At 37.8% G+C, this 20,751-nt stretch overlaps 2 protein-coding genes across 2 annotated transcripts in view; one reads left to right on the top strand and one right to left on the bottom strand.

Annotated features, from left to right (window-relative positions):
• The window catches only part of CNTN3 (contactin 3), a 236,910-nt gene that overhangs the window by 70,350 nt on the left and 145,809 nt on the right, over positions 1-20,751 (top strand). The gene's annotated exons all lie outside the window — the stretch shown is intronic.
• LOC133094803 (large ribosomal subunit protein eL37-like) lies at positions 16,969-17,340 on the bottom strand. The gene has a single exon (XM_061195537.1). The coding sequence runs from the start codon at positions 17,315-17,317 to the stop codon at positions 17,024-17,026; it is 294 nt and encodes a 97-aa protein (XP_061051520.1). The 5' UTR covers positions 17,318-17,340; the 3' UTR covers positions 16,969-17,023.

Below are 20,751 nucleotides of genomic sequence, written 5' to 3'. Positions count from 1 at the left end.
CTGTAAATATAATGTAAATGCTATGTAAATAGTTGCCAGCTTCAGGCAAATTCGAGTTTTGCTTTTTGAAACTTTTCAGAACTTTGTTTTGAATATTTTCCATCTGTGGTTGGTTGGATCCCAGGATGCAGAACCCATGGATACAGAGGGCTGACTGTATTTAAAGTAAAACAATGAGCTGTTTGGATTTGCTTTAAAGTACTCCAGGGAAAATAGAGAAGTAGAAGTTAAAACACCTAACTTAAAGTGTGATTGGAGGTAATGAAAGATGGGCGTCATCCTGTTCAGGAGCATTTAGGCATGCTACCTTAAAGGTTAAAGGCAGCTTTTAACTGAGGACTAATCGGATGAATAGGTGGTGAAGACAAAAGTAAAAAGGTTGAAGAAGAGTTTCAACAGAGGGAATGGCATGTGTAAAGGTTTAGCGGTTGGAAAAGCAGGAAGCATAGGACATTCAGGGGCCTGAGGGAAGTTTATGGTTGGACCCTAGAATTTATAGAGACCAGTGGAAAGAGATGAGGCTGAGGAAATAGACATGCAGAGATCTTACAGGCCTTGTTAAGAAGTCAGGTCAGTGGGAAGACTTTGGGGTGGTATAGGCAGGGCAGTAGGGGAGTGAGGTTTGCACTTGGACGGTTTTGGGGGATGTTTGGTAGAATGGATTGATGGTGGTGGCCTGGATAAGGATCTTAGCCCCGGAAATGAAGAGGAAAGGCTCGGGAGGTATTCAGAAACAGAAGTGTCAGAACTTGGTGACAGATGGTTAAGCAGAAGAATGAGTGAAGAGTGGTAGCAAGATCCCTCTGGTCTGGGAAAACAAGAGGGTGTGAAGAGGCAACATGGAGTAAAGAGAGCGAGCTCTGTGGCGGAAACTTGGCACAAACACCCTGTTACAAGGCAGAGAGCTCAAGACTCAAGGAGCCCCGAGGGGTCCAGTCAGTGCGGGATGGCTGTGGAGTGCTAGGTCAGTCAAGTGGAGGAGGGCTTTGGCTAATCTTCACACGAGGCAGATGAGTTTAGCAGTCTTTTACTGAATAAAATACAGCTCTTGTATTGAAAGATATGTGAATTGAGAATGGAGATTTACAGCTGGTCTGTAGCTCCCAGTTGGAAGAAAACAGAACTGGAAAGACACAAAGCTGTGTTTTATTGAGTCTGCATGGCTACGGGGTTTGGAACCAAACAGATTTTTTTTCTCCCTTAATTACATAGTTCACGCCATTTGGTGGAGATAGATCTACAGGTGTTGACAATTGCACCAATGGCACAATCAAGAACGTTCTTTCCAGCTGCCCCTTGTAGTCCAATTTCCCATATCCCTTACCTTTGGCAACTTCTGATCCCTTCTCTGGGTCCTTGGCTGTGCCTCTTCCAGAAAGTCATAGAAATGGGCTCATACAGTATAGAACCTTTTGAGTCTGGCTTCTCTGCAGGACACATTCGTCTCTGTCATACGTACTCAGTTCTCCCTTTGCAGTCGATGGACAGCCATAGGACATGTATAGATAAAATGGGCTTGGGTGTGTTCCAGTAAAACTATTTGTGGGCACTGAAATTTTCTTTTCTTACAATTTTCACACGTCTCCAAAGAGTATTTTTCTTTTCGTTATTTTCAACTAAATATAACAAACGATAATAACAAAAATAGATGGCAGGCTGGATTTGGTCCTCAGGCAGTAGTTTGCCAACTCCTGAAACCATTAGCTCCAGGTACCTAGTAAATCCTGGAAAATGTAAACTACTTTTATTATTGATAACTATATAAGTCTTAGGAATTTCCGTTGCTGATTAGAAATGGATAAAGTATGTGTTAACTCCAGCAGACAGCTGTGTACCTGGACCTCATCAAATTTTCAGCCACTCCATCCCTCAATCTCTATAGAATTACTTTTACTGATAGATTTCAGCAAGGATGATCACTGATCTCAGTTTGCCTGGGACATTTTCAGTTTACATCTGTTTGCCCTTCTTCAGGCCTAGTTAGTAGCTGTTGTCACGTTCAAAATTGTCTTGGTGTAGATCATGTTATGTGGTCAGCCCAGAGCTCATCAGCCAGCGTGGAAGATGCTGTGAGCAACAGCCCTGAAGAACTCACCATCGTCTGCCCCGGAGAAGATGTAGTTGAGGTGCTGTTCTTTATACCAACAGAATCCTCTTTATGGGAACGTGTAGTATCAGGTATGGTTGTGTTTCACTTGTGGAATTAAAAAAAAACAACAAAAACTTTCTGGACATAACGAATTGCTGAACCAAACAAATATTTGTTTTCTTAATGATTGTTAGAAAGCTCAGAATGAAATTTATGACCTGAATGTAAGTAGGTAGGACTTTATAGTAGTTCCTGACTCTGTTTTATTATAGTTTATACCACTGCTTTTACTTTTTACATTCCTTAGATCCTTCTTGTTTGTTTGCTGTCTTGTATTATCTGTCCTTCTGAGTCATGCAGAATGTTTTCTTAAGGCAAGGCATTAAAAATTTAATGAATTTTATGTTCTATCAGACTTTATGAACACTAAATGTAAAAGATTTTTTTAGTTTTAACAGTATGAGTCAAAGTAAACATAAGGAGTCAAAGTAAACATCTTTTCATTTAGCCTAATTTCATTGGCCTAATTATTTTAAAAGGACAGTAGGAATGGCTCCTTAGCTTCTCCTACCCCCTATGCTACAAATGCTATTTTAAATGTGAATAGTGTTTTTTTTTTTGGTTGGGGTAGTTTCTGGGAGGGGTGTCTTACTTCATTTGGTTGAGGTAAATGATATTATTCTCTTATCCCCATTTTACTGCCTTAGGCACATAGTTGATGATAAAGTATAAATACAAACTTTGGCTACTTATCTGTAAATGAAAGACTGTTAACATCTATGCATATCTGACTTGTAAAATTTTGTCTTAATGCGAAGTTGTTCTCTGAAAACTCTTACCCATTTGGAGTACATTACACTTTTGCAAACAATCAAAACACTTTTTAATTTTTCTCACTCTTACATTAAATGATGACTTTTTTTCCCACCAGTCAGTTATATAATCTTGTTTATCATAGTATTCTACAAAATATCAGGTTTTAATAATATTAAAATAAAATAGACTCTTATCTACTGAAATATTAATTTTATCATAGAAATTTACAAAATATAGTATTTAATAATATTGAAATAAACTCTGCCATTAACATAGCATATTTGTGGAAGGAGTTATAACCTTTGTGTTTATTGGCCTTAAGAATTATATTTGCTTTATTTTTATAGTATGCAAAGTATATATAAAAATTTCTTGGTAAACAGAGTTTATTTTTCCTTTAAGTGTACTCTCAGTAGTTTGCTATTTTAACATAAAAGAAACATTTTAAACTCTCAGCCATTTGAAATGAACAACACATGTTCATCTGCCAAAAAAGTTTTAACCTAAGTCACAAAAAGGAAAATTTTAAAAGTTTTGTGTTTTATTCAATTGCAAATGCAAAATTACCTATGATGAAGTTTCCTACCAGTCTTTGGCTTCCTATTTAGAGAAACGTTCAACAGCCCAACTGTTTTCGACAGTTTACTTTCCACCTCTGAAACCTGTATGAATATCAGGTGCTTTTAACAACACATCCCACCTAATGGTAAATGAGCAGATTATCTCTTTCTGTGTTTTCATTTGTCCTACGTGCTGACGTTACGTTACTATTTTAGTACTGTACTTTAGTGCTCTAAAAGAAACACATCATTTTTCATATCTGTACCCCTCATTCTGAGTCCATGATTCTAATACGTTGCCAAGAAAATGTAAGAGTGGAGCTGCCTTTAGGATTCTCCAGATTTCAGATTTTATGCTACTGCAGTACCTTTGAAGAAAGATGCTCCTAGGCAAGGAAGATGTATAGGGGTTTTGTAAGTCAGTTGAAAAGTAATTAAAGTTGAATATTGTTATTTTTTTTCAGTCGATAGATCTTCATTTAAAAAATAGCATATGCACATGTAAAACATTAAAGATTTATATTGTAGAGGATGTCTCCTTCCCACCCCTATACCCTTGGTTGCCAAGCAGCAATTCCTATATGACTCTTCAAGCATATATAGAGTATAGGTTCTTTAGAGTAATAACACCAAACAGACTGTTCGCACCTTAACAATTCCCATTCAACATATTTTGGACATTGTTCCATATCAGAATATAGGACTCTTTCTTTCCCCATAGCTGTGTAATAGTCCATGTCATAGACCAGCGTATTCAAAGTGTGGTTCCTTTAGACCAGCAGCGTAAGCTTCACCTGGGAACTTATTACAAATCCCAATTCTTGAGCCCTACCTCAGACCTACTGCCTCAGACACTTTTGGGTCGGACTCAAAAACCAGTGTTTTAACAAGATCTCAGGTGATTCTGATGCCCACTAAAGATTGAGAATCAGGGCTTCAGATGAACCATCTTGTTTATAATGGTGTCTATTAAGAATCATTTAGGTTTTTTCTAGCCTTTTTCTATTATGAATAGTGCTGCAGTGAAGATCCTTGTATATAGACCTTTTAAGGAGACTGATAGATATTTGTCAAACTGTTTTCCGAAGTTGTACCAATTTACATTTCCACCAATAATGTATGAGATTTTTCTTAGCATTTCTGAAGCAATCTTTCTTGAGGTTTTCTTCTACTTTTGTAATTTAAAAAAACTAGTATTGGTAATAAATGGATGGAGAAGAGGACTAGATCAAGGATATGTCAGGGAGAAAAAGCCTTCAAAAAAGACTGAGAAGAAATGATCCTATAGGTAAGTAGGTGATTACAGTAGGAGAGAATTAAAAAAAGGCTGTGGAAGGTTGTATTTTTCAGGATGGCCAACCTACAGTGTGATGTTGACACTTCTCCCATAGACAGGAAGGGTCTTTGCAAGCTGCTTGAATCTGGGCAGGCCTGTAACTACAGTAGAAGTGATCCTATGTGATTTCTAAAGATGAGGTCCTAAAAGGCAATACTTCTGGTGCTCCTTTGATATCCCCTCTTGGAACCCAGCAACTATGCAAAAGAAAGCCCAAGCCACCCACTGAGAGATTCAAGGCTCTTGGCTCTCAGCTCTGGCTGAACTCCCTGCTGACAGTCATTGTCAACTTGTTGTCTTGGAAGAAAACGTTCCAGTCCCAAGTAGCTGCCCTACCTGATGTCACATGGAGCAGAGACGAGAGTTCCCTGCTGAGCCCTGGCCACACTGCATATTTGGGAAGAAAAAAATTATTGTTATTTTAAGCCACTAATTTATTGGGGGTGGTTGTTACACACAAGTTGATAACTGGCGCAAGGGCTGATCAAGATCTCATAGGCTTCTAGCGCTCTCAGAGCCGTGAAGGTAGAGGCAGATGCTTAAGAATAATAGGGTTAAAGTTAAGTACTTCGTGTTCTGAGTTCTCCAGTCAAACCAACTTGGAACTGAACTTGTGGAGTGAGCAAGTCCTTAAATTCAGAATAATGTATGGACTGCACATATGTGTAATTAGTCTAAAGTACTGAGTCCCTGATGTGCTCAGGAAATTGAATACTTGGTACATGTCTATATTTTTATAACTAGAAGATTCAAAGGCCTTTTTTTAAACTGTATATCCAAAAACTGTATGTATGTAAAATATATTTCTAATAGTTACAAAGCAGAATTTAAAACCTTGCCTAGCAAAGTACAAGATGCTTACAGCTACCATTTACTCAAACCCTACTATGTTTTAGAAATTGGGTAACAATTTTCATAAGCCTGAAAGTGAAAGACTGTTTTCATCTTTTAGATAAGGGGTGAGGGGAATACACTCAGTGGATTTCATTCTCTTGCTACTAAATGATTATGTAACTACTTATGATCACAAAAATTATTCTTAAAGTAAGAAATATACTTTAACATGCTCTTTTGAGAAACATGGAATTAAATTGCCTTAAGTGTCAAGAAGTTTCAGACACTTCTCTTGTTTAATGACAGTGTTCCAAGGATATTCCTCTGGATCTTAGCGTCCTGCATACATAGTTTTTACTTACTCCATAATGGAGTCGTCAGTTATTCTGAATATTTGGAAAAAGAGCAATTAATGCCAAATGGCTTTTGGTAAATGTCAGAATCGAAATGACTTCAGTCAACCCAGGCTTACATTTTAAAGAAAGATAAATTCTGTCAGCGGGTTTTTCTGCCTATCAAGTAGACTACCCCTTTATGCAAAATATTAAAATGTGTGGCCCTCAAATCACTAGCTGGACATATCTGTTTTATATTTATATTTATATATATTTTCTATTTAATAAATCCAAAGGCCTTCCCCCACCTGCAGAATCAGAATCTTTAGAGTTGGAGCCTGGGAATCTACACTTTAAACATGCTTCCCTGCTGATTATTATAAACCAAAGTGAATTTCATTCTTTTCTCTATTAAAAATGATGGCTGGTTTTCTTTTTAATTGAGCAAAGATGACTAAAGAGATTAGTGTTCTAAAAGAGTATATAAATAATTCAGATTTAAACTCTTTACTGTAATGGTATGATTTACTTAAGACTCAGAATCTCATCTAAAAAATGATTAATTTAATTTTCAGTCCTTTTCTCCTACTTTGTCTTTCTTGTGGTAGGATGTCAGTTGGCAATGAAATGGCCCCAGAGCAGGTGCAATAAGAAGTCACAATGAATCTCCATTAATTTTATTATATATACATAGATATTTCTTCATGATTTATACTCAGTGGCTTCTGAAAAGACTTGAGTTGGCTTACAGAAGGAAATTAGTACGAAGTAGGACAATCACAGATAAAAATGGAAGGAGACCATTTAAAAGAATTAGAGGCACCTGGGAGATATTGATTCTAACAGCTGGGAAGTATCCTGATAGCTATAACCAAATGAAACATGTTGGCTTATACATTTTTCATCTAGGTTATAGAAAGCATATATGGCTGTCAGAAGAGACTGTGTTCCTTGAACTAAATAAGCATGGATGAATGTGGGATGTATAGTGATGGATATTGTATAACAGAGCAAACACGGAATGTTTTGCAAAAGATAGAGAAAATTATTTGTGAAATGTATTATTCAGGTAGACTGAGGGCCTTGCATTAAGTACAGCCATAAAAGACACTTCTGGTTGGGCTGATGCCTTATAATAATAGCTAATATTTAGTGTTTATCCTGTCCCTGTATATGGTCTCTCATTTAATCTTCAAAAAAAACCCAGAAATGTATATAATACTGTTCTCCTGGTTTTACATCTTAGAACCTTAGGTGTGTGTAGGGAGGCTAAGTAATTTGAGTCGCTTGGGTTACCAAGTGGCACCCTGACTTGAGAGCCTATTATTACACTCTATACTTTATGCACTTGTCAGAATCATCCAAGTGGTTTGCCTTCTCCTGTCCTAAATTAAAATAATAAATTGCGCATATTGGAGAGTAAGGATGACTAGAGAGTTTGTGTTTACATTATCACAGTCTTTCATTTTCTGGACCAAGACAAATGTCTCAATCCCTTTTTATCTAGTGTCCTGAGATGAAACTGGTGTCTAGTGGTTCTGTTGTTATTCTATGTTGTTGGTTAAAAGAAGCCCATCTACTTATGTGTCTTTCCACCCTGCAAAAATGTGTTTGGAGCGGATGTAAACAAGGAAGGAAGATGAAGTTGCCCTCTTATTCTCACCTAGACCCTGGGCTTACTGACTTCATTGTGGGTGTGTATCATGGATTTCCTGAAGGTAGCCTGGAAAGATTCACTGTCCATAGAAGATCTTTGATTCAGGTTGAGTATGTGTGAAAGCAGTTGGTTAAAACCCCTAGAGTTCTGCCCCATGTAGCATAGAAGACAAAGCTTTAACCTGGAAAATCTTAAAGCAGATGTTCCCAGCTGAGTGCCTCATCCATAAAATGACATCAGGCCGTGGGCTGCAGTGGATCATCCAGTTGGAAGCTGGGCTGCATCCCGATGGATCTGCCAGAATGAGTTATTCTCCAACTAGCTGAAAAAACAACCTATTAAGATTGTTTTCATCTCTTCATTATAAAATGCATCATGTTTTTCAAGTAGAGCGATTTAGTTTGAGGTCTGAACGATTCCTTTTCCTACCATTAGAAACTTGGAACAGTGGAGCTCGTTATGCACTCCTCACCTAAGGGATAATAACGTCTGAAAACCAGATCATTCATTCTAAGAGAGAAAGTTGATGGTAAATCTTGAACTTGAAAGTAGGACAGGTGGTGAGAGGATTATTGTGACCTCACTGGAGACAAAAATGCCAGATCCTTCAACTAAATTCAATTAAAAATGTTTGGGGGAGCATCTTAGTATGTCTTATTTTCCATGTAATTACTGATCCCTTTATTCACTTGGTTGACAAGAGAACAATGAAAAAAACAAGCTGTGCTAGTTGTCTTCCATCTGTCCTTCCACATCCACTTTCCACCCTGTTGTCTGCCCAAGGAGACCCACCCATGTGGACTACATCAGAGGGTTCCCTTGCCATGTGGCTTTTGGGTGGTTTTGGCTAATGGGAGGCAGTGGTAGGCAGTTGGAGAGTGGGAAGAGGAATGGTCAGAGTATTTAATAACCAGCTCTTTGGCTGCTAGATTACTGTATGTTATCTAGGAGTTCTGTGCAGCCATGGGTGGCAGTCCTGACTTCAGGTCCCCAGACCAATAAGCATAGGCAAATTACTAGAGTTTCCCCTCTGTTTTTTTCAAACACTAATGAAGAATATATGCTGACGCCATCACAGAGGCCCTCTCTTGTCCTGTGATTCCTAATGATGGGGAGCGCATCTTTCTCCACTAGCATGATTGTCGCATTCCTCATTTTTGTTACCCTTGCTTTGGTGATACACATTAAGGTACTGCATAAAATGTATTGCTTTCCAAATTCATGCCTTAGTAGCACTACTTTTGCCTACTGTCTTAGTTAAATACATATCTTATTAAAGCATTTCTCTTTAATTTCACTGATTCTAGTAGAAAGCATTCATAAAACAAGAGTAGTTTTTAATGTTTCCATATGTTATTATCAGAAGATTGTGACATTCTAGAAAGTGTTGCATTGGAAACATCAGCTAACCTCCTAACCAAAATACATCATTAGTGCTTTAAATATTATGAATGTTGTTAGAGGCATCAAGCATACTGAAAGACAGTATTCATCATGGAGTAATAATGCAGTAGCCATCTAGGTAATACATACTCTCTTGAAGCTATTCTGTTTGCTGACTTCAAGAAAGGTAGCTGTATTTAATTTCTTCTATGTATAGTTTTTTATCATCTTTCTGTATTAGCATGTGTGGCATCACGAGTAAGATATCTTGGTGGTATGTAAAAATATTCAGAATCATTTATGTTCAGCATTACCTAGTTTTAACCATTTGTGGATTTCAATTAAAATTAATTGTTTATGGTTGGTAGTGTCCCTTCATTGAGCAGTAAAGGAACAGGCCCTATTCAGCTAGTTCCTGACAGGTTTATAATTGAGAAAATTTAAATTGTTGCTAAAAGTACCTGAATTAAAGTGGTTTTCTTAGAAGTGTATCAAAATTTAGTTAATGTGGTAATTTAAAAAAAATTTAAGTGAAGCTATGCCACATTTAAAGTGCCAGTTGGGTTGGGAATAGGCAACACCAAGAAAAAGAGTATTTGCTGAAAACTGGGAAGTTAGCTCTGTTGGACATAAGAAAGAGTCTAAAGAATTATGTCACGATCTTGAAGCTTGTGATTAAGCATACTTCATTGTCTGATAGGTGAAAAGTTCTGGGACGAGACGTAAGAAGTGTGGCTTTCCGTAGGATATCCACAAGAAATATGCATGGGTATAGTGAGAAATGCCTATGTCTCTATTCTTGAATGCCCCTTCTGCCCCAAACATAACATTTTTACTGGCTTTATTTATTATATCGTTCACTACCTGTTATGGGTTGATTTGTGTCCTCCCAAAAAAGATACGTTAAAGTCCTAACTCAGTACTTCAGAATGTGCCCTTATTTGGAAATAGGGTCACTGGAGGTGTAAATAGTTAAGATGAGGTCATGCTGGAGTTGAGTGGGCCACTAATCTGACCAGTGACCAGTGTCCTTATATGAAGAAGACATCCATGTAAAGACAGAGACACACAGGGAGAATGCATGTGACCATGAAGGCAGAGATTGGAGTGATGTATCTACAAGCCAAGAAATGCCAGATGGCCATCAAGCCACGAGAGCTAGAAAGAGGCAAGGAAGGATTCCTCTACCGGTTTCAAAGGGAGCATGGCCCTGCCAACGCCTTGATTTTAGACTTAAAGCCTCTGCAATTGTGAGTCAATAAGTTTCTGTTGTTTTAGGCCACGCAGTTTGTGGTACTTTGTTACGACAGCCCCAGGAAATGAAAACAGCGCCTACTAAGTGCCAAGTCTTGACCAAGAGTTCCCTGCCCTCATGAAGCTCACATAGTACATGGTGTGTAAAACCACTAAGCTGTGATAAGAAACAGACCTCATATGGGGGCCACAGTACCTAAGATGAGACTGGGGGTGGGCAGGAGTTAATGGTAGTTAGCCACCTGGAAGGAGCAGAAGAAAAAGGCCTGAAAAGGTGGAAGTAGTTGTGTGTATGCAGCTTAGAGAAGGGAATTCCATCTGACTGAAGTGTGGAATGGGCCACAGGCAGTGGAGAGATGGTGCAGAAGAGATAGACAGGGTTCAGATCCCACTCGCCTGCATAAGCCACGCAAAGGAATTTGTATTTTACCTAGCACTTTCTTTTTTGTCAATATTTCCACACAATATTGATTATCTAATTTTATCTTGTAGAGGTATTGCTAAAATACCTCTCTTCCTCTCTGATTTCTACAGTCTTACTTTGGACACATTTCCCATCTAATCTATTTTACTGTAACAGCCTCCCACCTGATTATGTAATCATTAAACAAGAAACAAAATTGAATAGAACAGGAAAGTAGCAATCTCAGTGTTCAGAAAGTGAAGCTTACAGAATATATACTTAGGGAGAAATATTTTCCGTTAGAATGGTAACCTAAGTTTTCGTGTTGGTTAAATGCAGAAGAAGATTTATTTATGGAAAGAAGCATCATCTACAGAATTGATGGAGTACATTTCTCCTACCAGCTTCATGATTGCTGGCACTTTCAATAAACAGGTCCAAAGGATAATATAACCCATTTAATAAGTTGGCCCATTTATTCTAACAATAATATATTTACATTTGTCCCATTTTCACTTTATTTTACCCTCTGCATCAGCACATTTGCCCTAATTGCTTTCTAATTTGTATACATGTTTGTGCTTTAAAAATTTAAACCAAGAAACTTTTTTCAGGAGCTCTTTTAGTACTAAAGTGTAGGGGATCTAGTAGACTAATGGATCCATGTGTCACCTAGTATCATGTGTAATGCATTTCTGTAGCACAAAATTGCACTCTTGTTCTTTGCTTATTCTGGAAGTCAGATATAACTTACAAAGAAAACATGTAGTATGAATTTGTGCTTGCTTTCTTCAGAGAAACATAGGCAAATGCACATTCAGAGGTCTGCCAATAGTGATGTTTCCATGGCAACAAGCAGGCTATCATAATATTTATATCCATCTATTATGCTTTAGTTTATTTTAGGGTTTGGTGTTAAAATGACAAAATAACATATGCCTTTATTTTCTTAAATATATATTAGGTTGATTTTTTTCTGGGTTAAATATTTTTAAAGACCTCATAGAAATTAACAAGAAGTCATTGTTACACATGTAGATTTTTATTATTCCCTATTAGTTTTAAATTATGTACATTTGTTTATAAAAGTTTTGAAATTGATGTACATGACACAGTAAGTCTGGCCGGTGTTAAAGTTAGGGAGAAATACACACATTTCTTTAAATTTCACAGTTATATTTTGGGGGAGTTTTTTTTCTAGCTATTTTGCTTTGTAACTTTGCTTTGTAACTTAAGCTTTAAGTTAATAATTCAGGAGCTCTGCAACAGAACAACAGACATCAGCTGTGCCCAAGGTAATGATCTAAGATATTATCAGTCTTTCACCAATAGACAAATTAGTTTTTATGTGTTGTTGATGTAGGGGCATAAGAGAGTGAGAGCCTTTATTGAAATCATATGATAACATCTATTTATATGCTTAACACGTAATATGTGCCCAGGATGTAAAAATGAAGCAGCAGAAAGACTATAGTTTTGTGAAGCTTACTTTCTAGCCAGGATGGGGGGGGGGTTACTAAATAAATAAACAGTAAATACATTCTACAATACTGTATAATGACTTTGAAGAAACATGAAGCTACATAAGATTATATAGTGATGAGAAATAGGAGCATTTGCACCTAAATATTTTGCAGTCGTTTACACTTTGAAAGCTCTATTTCGTTGATCATTACCTTTGATTGTTATATCAAACCCCAAGGGATTCCTGGGTGGGTGTCATCCCTCCTTGTTGACAAAGAGGAAACCAAGACACTGCACGGTTAAGAAACGAGTTGGCAAGTTTCAGAAGAGTAAAGACATCTTCTTTCACTCAGCCTTGTTGGCACTCGTTGAATAATTTGAATGAATGATTGAAAGAATGAACATACCTTAAATATGACTTGCGAGTTATCCATTTCAGTTTTCTAAGGTAGAATTTCTAAAGACTGAAAAGGAGTCAAAAGCTTAAACTATAATTCAGATGTGATGTTCCTCCTTTTTCTCCAAGTTAGAAATCAGAGGACGTGTCATCTGCCTGACTGTGACACTTAATTAGCAGCATGGCTTTGGGCAAAATCTAACCTCTCCTGGACTTGGTTTGCTCTTGTAAAAATTGGGAATAATTATATATGTATTGCCTGTCTCACAGATTATTGCTGAGAATCATAGGAGGTAAACTATGTCAGTCTCAAGAGGTCTGTGCACATGTAAGTCATTTTGCTTCTTTAGAAAGTAATCTTCATTTAACTTGAATTAGGGAAGTATTTTTTTCAGGCGGTCCATAACTAATCTTTGATGTGTCTCTCTCTCTTTCTCTTTTTGATGAAAATTGTCAGTATGAAGTGATCATATAATTAAAATAAATCTAATTAGCTTCTTTCTCTGTAACAAAGGTGATCTTTGAATGCCAGACCATAGGCGTTCTTATCATCTGTGAGCCCTGCTATTAGTCTGGAAATGTGCTGCTGAGGGAATCATTCAAAAATAAACTGTCTATTTGTAAATAAGGGTAACGACTCAATATTTAATATTTTTTCTTGTAGTGTTGGAGGGTTATTGCATTATGCTAATTTATTCTTATTTTTCATTATTCCTATAATGGATAGAAGTAAGCATATAACGTAACACCATATATTCATTGCTAAAATCACATGTGTCTTAATGGCAACTGTTCCATGAAATGTATACAGTCTCAGTGACTCAGCCAGTTTAGCAAATAACAGGAGCTTTTTTTAAAAACCTCACTTCATGTGTTGAATTTCAACAAGTATTACTTAGCAACTACTCTACTAATTGCAGGGGGAAAACAATAGAAATTATGATGTTCCTGGGAAGAGAGACATGCCTGTTAAAAGCAAGAGGCTATATATAGACAAACTGGAGTAGCTGTTGAATGCTTCAGATGAGAAAGGAAACTTTCATCTGGGTTTGAATGACGTAGGTCTGGATAGATGAGGATAGAAGGATATGTAGAGCTTATCTTTGCCCGGGTAGGGGAAGCAGCTTGCTAATACTTACTGAGCACGTAATACATTCCAAGAATTTTGCATTTATTTTCTCACTTAACCCTCTCAGCACGTTTCTAACGCAGGTCATATTATCTGCATTTTTCAGAAGAATCTGCATATCAAAGAGTCTGAGAAAATTGTGTAAAACCACAGAGCTTGTTTTAGTAGCAGAGACTGTAACGGAAATCTAACTTCAAATTCTTTGCTGAAGAAGCCGCTGAGACATTTTAATCTAGACTGTTAAAAAGCTTTTTTTAAATGTTTGAGAATATTATTAAGATAACTGCATTGAAGTGGTGTGATGTGTTCAGATATTCAGAATATTGTCATCTTATGTGATCTTTTTATTTCCAAATTGGCAAGTAGATGTTTCTAAGTGAAAAGACCAGGCACATCTTTGTATAACTAATCGTTAGAATTCCTCTCTGACACACCCAATGATGGTTAGTTTCTGAAATATAACGTTCTTAGATAGTCTTGAAAATAGTTCTCTATATTTGGTAACGTTTTGTGTATGAATGCTGGCTTTTTCTATGGCCCTGTTAAAATCAAACTGACTTTTAAAATATGGTTTTCATGCAGATTTTCTGAATTATCTCAAACCTCTGGTATACTTGGAGATCTTAGTTTCAAAGAGAAGGAAAATGATGTGTAGTATTGCCACATAAAATTTTTAAATGTGGTTTTAATGATAAAGCTAGCTTTTTTAAGATACATGAAGTATAAGAAGAAAAAAATTTCAAAAAGATTTATAGTACTGTTCAGCTTACATTAAACTGTTCATGTTTTAAAATTTAGTATTATAGGTGAAATTAATATCCACAATCAACTGGGAAGAGTTTTTTTTTCTTTTTCCTAGATTTAATATACTAGAAGAGCAAAACTGTCAATATCAGAAACATTATTCTTAATTTTTCTTGTTTGATTTAATAATCCAGCATTTACTTTTTCCCAAATACGTAAGGGGCTTTTTTATTTGATATAGTCAGGACCAGTAGTTGGACTTTTAATTGAAAAGCTCCTTAATAAATTAAAATAGGTAATCATTTAAAGAAAAGTTACCTTTTATTATAACAATTTTATTTTTGCTTCAAATATGAAACTATATATGTCTTCTGCTTTTTGTTTTTGTTTTTTAATGCAGTGCCAAGCACTCTTCGTTGATGGAAGGTAGAAATTCATTGTGTTATTTGTATAAAACACACCTATTATGAATCTCCTGTGATTTCCAGCTATTGTTTTTCTTTGAATTTGAGTGATAATTTAAAAAATATTTCTTAAGTAATCTGGGTACAGAAATAGTCTAATGATTTTTATTTTTTATTTATAAGCTTTTATGGTATTTTGCATCATGTATTCTATCTATTTTAGCATCAATCTTGGGGAAAGGGTGAATTTTTTTCATTGAGTTTTTCAAAAGTTTAAAAGTTTTTTTATAAACAACAGTTCCCTTTTTTTCACACACTTATTCCCTCAACTTTTTTAGTATTTCACTGGTAATTTAATTTCAACAAAAAAATGTAAAAAGGGTGATTCAGTTCTGTTAACAAATACAGGCAGTTCAACTGATGGAAGCAGAAGGGCTTGCTAGAGAGCAACTACTAGGCACAAGCATTCTGTGTGCTCTTAACAGTGGGCAGTATCTTTTCTAGAGGGGACGAATCATACTGCTTGAGTTGAAGCCATTTGTACTGGATAGGTGCTTTTTGAGGTCTGTGGAAGGCAAAAAGGAGATGGAGGTGGACTGAGCCCTCAGCCTTAGTCTTGTGAGACAGACTAATCTAAAACTCAGTTATCATGTAGTTCAGAATTATCGGAGAACTCTTCCTTCACAAAGGGTGAACATTTTTAACTAGACCTTGAAATATAGATACTTAACATAAGTTGAAAGGAATGATGGGGCATAAGTAAAGTTTTAGAAGCAGAAATACTCCAAATGACAAACCGAGCTCTTTTGTGGCAATACTTGGAACATAGGTACATATTTCACACATATGTACATATACATGTACATATACTAATACATACATGTCGAGTGAATGACTGAATGTTAGGACAGGAAAATGAACTTCATCATCTAGGCAATGAGAAATTTATGTAAAATTTTGAACAGGTATTGAAAACTGGATATGTGTTTTATGAAGAAAACTGAACTTAACTCTCTGGGCACAAGACAGATGGATTGGATGGGAGGGGAGAGATCGCTGGTGGGGAGACCGGCCCAAAGGTTGGATGGACTTATCACATAGTATAAAGATAAAAAGAGCTGGACTTGAAATCAGTTGAACTGGCTCTACCACTTACTGCATCACCTTTGTCAAAGTCTGTAATTGCTTTGAGCCACAGCTTTTTTGGAAAATGGAAAAATGATACCTTTAAATAGAGCTTTTGTGAAAATTAAATGAGATAAATTCCAGGAAATTCTGTCACACATCCTAGCAAATTCATTCATCCGTTAATTCCTTCATATGTGAATTTAGTCAGTTTTGATAGAGCATATTCTTATGACATTGGGGATGCAGAGATTTGATAGACAAGCATACTGGAGCCGTATGCTTAATACATGCCAGGTGAATTTGCATCATAAAATTTTTCCAGTAAAATTAAAATGGTGGTAGTGAGAAATTAGAAATGGGAAGAAAGAGGCTGAACTTTGCAAAACAATTAACATGATAAAATTGAATGGATTGAACAAAAGTAGGAATGAGGAGTGACAAATTGGAGGTGGGAGTCTTAGAAAGTAACAACACAATGATGGAAGTTGTAGGGTTTTGTAGGGGCTACTCTAAGCGTAGGAAAATGAAATGTTGAATATGAGATGAATAGCCAAAATGTGTCTGGAAGGCATGCAGAAAATGCATGTTTTGAATCAAAATTTTGATGAACACATCTTTGGTATAGACACAATGGTAGAAGCTTCAGACTTGGTGAGATCTATGAGGGGACGTAAAGAAAAATGATAGCTATTATTTTTTGAACACTTATAAGTCAGACACGGTTTTAAGTAAATGACGTAGACTATCTCATTTCTTTCTCACAACAATAGCAGAGATAATTGCTATTATTATCCTCAATTTACAGATGATGAAACTGTGGATCAACAAGTGAAGTAATCTACCATGGGTCAAACACTTAAGTTTCAGGAAAGGGATTTGTAGATGGGTTTATCTGACTCCAGAGGACCCAGACTTAAATTCAATCCAAGTTAAAAAGTGGAAGGAAACAGAGAGATGATCATGGGGGGAAGGGGGATTTGTTTAAGAAAAGTGGAGCATGGGAGTTATTGGAAGACATATTTTGCTTTTTTTTTTTTTTTTTAATTTTTTAAAACCGGAACATTTATTGCGTGACTAATAATTGAAATCCTTAAGATGAACTGGATGCTGCAACAGATGCCCTCTTGGGTTTAGGTGTTGTTCCTTCACGGAATCCATGCCTGAATCTGCGGTATACAATTTTTAGGTGCCTCATTCGACCAGTCCCGGTGGTATTTCGTCTTTTAGCTTTAGCGCTCCAGTTATACTTCCTCTTCCGCTTGGCAGGGTAGCCACATTTACCACAGGTCGACTTCTGAAGGTGGTAGGCCTTAGAGCCACAGCGGCGGCACAACGTGTGCATCTTATTCCGACGCTTTCCAAACGAGGACGTTCCCTTCGTCATCTCGCTTCTGCCGCCGAGACCAAAGAAGTATTTTGCTTTTTAGTTGAAGTGATCTTTGCATGTTTGACATCATATATGAGATGAGAGAGACTGAAGTAAGGAGAGTTGTAAAACCAGAGACTCAGAAGGAATAAGGAACCTTGCACTTCTATAATTCTTTTTATTTTTCAAAGGGCTTGCAGATCTGCGATGCTAGAGAGCACCTCTCTCAAAAAACTCCATGAGGTTCAAAGGGCAGGTGTTGTCCCAGTTTACAAATAAAAAGCTGGGAAGCACAGATGACCAAGTCGTAACTCCTCCAATCTTGCAGATCTGGATTATGGTGGAGCAAAGACAGGATCCCTGGTGGGCCCACTCCTGTTTTCTTTTCCTAAACCTCACTGGTAGAAAGTTAAGAAATCTGCAGCCCAGGCACAGAGGATTCAACTTCGGTGGGGGACCCACCATGGAGATTCCAAGGAAAATGATATGATGGATGCAAATGTATGTTGATGACCCACACAATGCCAACAAATATGTAATAGCCTAGAGATATAAAGATGAAAATGACAGTGTTGTAATCTTGGTGGACCCCCAGGATAGGAGAACAAAATGGAAAAATAGAAAAATATAGAAAATACAGAATTGGGAGCTTCCCTGGTGGCGCAGTGGTTAATCTGCCTGCCAGTGCAGGGGACACGGGTTCGATCCCTCGTCTGGGAAGATCCCACATGCCGCAGAGCAACTAAGCCTCTGCGCCACAACTACTGAGCCTCCACTCTAGAGCCCGCGAGCCACAACTACTGAGCCTGCGTGCCACAACTACTGAAGCCTGCGCGCCTAGTGCCCGTGTTCCGCAACAAGAGAAGCCACCCCATGAGAAGCCCACACACCGCGGCGAAGAGTAGCCCCCGGTCGCCGCAACTAGAGAAAGCCCGCACACAGCAACGAAGACCCAACGCAGCCATAAATTAATTAATTAATTAATTAATTAAAAAACAGAATTGAAAGGATGGAGGTAATTTCAAGAGTTTCAAGAAAGGGATGTGGATGAAGCTGGTTTTGAAGATGAGTAAAAGTGCAACGTCAGTGAAGGAGCGGGCGCACAATTGCATGATTTTTGACAAGCATTTTGTGCTTGGGGAAATCCAAATAGTTTGTTATTGTTTCAGTGTATGTGGCTGAGCGTTGGGGTTGCTGGAGTAGTGGGGTGATGAGAGGCAGAGAAGGAGCTGAATTATGATATACCTGTGGGGAAAGGTCTTGTAAAGTATTCCTAGGTGCTTAGAGTTCACCCATTGTGCCAGTATTTCAACTGTGTTTAAAAAACAGACAGTTCCTGAAGGTGTTAAGATCTTATTAAGTGCTTCCCTGTTCCCTAAGGAGGCTTAGAAAATACTGAATACGTATGTCTGCTTGGAAACTTACAACACAAACCTGTTTTAAAACCTGTAAAAAGGCTGGGCTTTTAAGTATGAAATCTATTTGCAGTAGACATTTTTGGTATCCCCAAAATGTGTTAAATCCCCTCTGCCCACCTCTGATTAATGTGCAGTGGGGGTGGGAGTTCCATGAAAGTTCACAGTGATAGCTCTGATGAGTAGGGGAAAATGATTGCCCCCAGGGAAAACCTTTCACTGGTAAGGTTGGGAGCCTGTATTCAAATACCCCTGACTCCCGTCTTTCAAGGTGATGGTTCTAGAAGGCATTCTATACACTTATCAGAGGTTCATGCAGAATCAATCCCTTATTGACTACAGTAGCAGCTTCAGTAATGTAACCAGCTGGTGGCTTTTCTTCCATCCCTCTTTTTTTCACCCCACTCCTTCCCTCCTACTTTCCGAGATCATCTTCCATATACCCCAGGTCACTCAAGTCCTTTCTTGGCTCTGCTTTTGGGGAAGGAAAACTAAGATACTATTGAACTTGTTGAGCAAGCCATTGTTTTTACATAAGGAACCATTTTTATTTTCCTAGGACACACCTATTAGCCTGCCATGGTAGAATTTTCCCTTAGAAACTTTACTGTTTTTTTTTTGGCTGTGTTGGGTCTTTGTTGCTGCGCATGGGCTTTCTCTAGTTGGCGGCAAGCGGGGGCTACTCTTTGTTGCGGTGCGCGGGCTTCTCATGGCGGTGGCTTCTCTAGTTGAGGAGCACGGGCTCTAGGCACATGGGCTTAGTTGTTCCGTGGCACATGGGGTCTTCCCAGACCAGGGCTTGAACCCATGTCCCCTGCATTGGCAAGCGGATTCTTCTTCTTTTTTTTTTTTTAACATCTTTATTGGAGTATAATTGCTTTACAGTGGTGTGTTAGTTTCTGCTGTAAAACAAAGTGAATCAGCTATACATATACATGCATCGCCATATCTCCTCCCTCTTGCATCTCCCTCCCACCCTCCCTATCCCACCCCTCTAGGGGAGATCAACCTGAAAGTGTGAAGTGTTTGAGCAGCCCGTAGAAAACCTAGCCCGATAAATAAAATTAACAGACAGGTGTCAAGGTAGAGTATTTATACACCAGGAATGGTCCATGTGCATATTCATAGGAAAAGCAGTCAAAGTAAGGAGCGTATTTCTCTCCTGGCTCTGCATACCTCCGTTTGATATCAGTTTGGGAGATACTGTCTCCAGGGTGTGACCAGAACTTGGTATATCTTAGAGCAGCACAGCACAGGTGGCGACCAGAAGGGCAATCAAGGTGAGCCACTTGCGCCCTGTAGGTGGGGTGGAGGAAGAGGAAAGAAAGTAAAAAAATATGGAGAGCTGGATTTTATCTTTGTTTTTTAATTCAGATTTCCCCAGTTGTATATGTACTTATTTGTGTGTGTGTGTGTGTGTGTGTGTATTTAGTTCCCTATAATGGTATCATGTATAGTTTGTGTATCCACTCTGTGGTCGAGATCCCTCACAGTGCCCTTTTATAACCACACCCATATCCCTGCCCTAACTTCCCTAAACACTGACAACCACTAATGCATCCTCTGTTTCTGAAATTCTGTAATTTTAAAAACATTATATAAATGGAGTCATACAGCATGTAAGCTTTCAGGATTGCTTTTTTCACTTAGCATTATTCCCTGAAGATTCATCCAAGTGTGGGGTGTATCAGTAGTCCATTGCTTTTTATTGCTGAGTAGTATTCCAGGAAATGTGTGCATTACTGTTTGTTTAACCGTTCATCCATTGAAGGACGTCTGGGTTGTCCCCAGTTCAGGGCTATTATGAATAAAGCTGTACAAACTTTTTTGTACAGGTTTTCTTGTGAACATATGTTTTTGTTTCCCTGGGATAAATGCCCAAGAGTGCAATTGCTGGATCGTATGGCAATTGTGTGTTTAGTTTTTGAAGAAACTACCAAACTGCTTCCAGAGTGGCTGTGAAATGCTGTACAGTCATACAGCCACCAACAATGTATGAGCGATTCTGTTTCTCCACATCCTTTATGGGGTTTAGTG

This window comes from Eubalaena glacialis, chromosome 7, assembly GCF_028564815.1.
Source record: "Eubalaena glacialis isolate mEubGla1 chromosome 7, mEubGla1.1.hap2.+ XY, whole genome shotgun sequence".
Taxonomy (NCBI): domain Eukaryota; kingdom Metazoa; phylum Chordata; class Mammalia; order Artiodactyla; family Balaenidae; genus Eubalaena; species Eubalaena glacialis.
The sequence above is the reverse complement of the archived record's forward strand: the minus strand, read 5'-3'. Positions and strand labels throughout refer to the sequence as shown.

Coding starts and splice junctions, on each gene's coding strand:
- LOC133094803 (XM_061195537.1), bottom strand. CDS start 17,317: ATGACGAAGGGAACGTCCTCGTTTGGAAAGCGTCGGAATAAGATGCAC.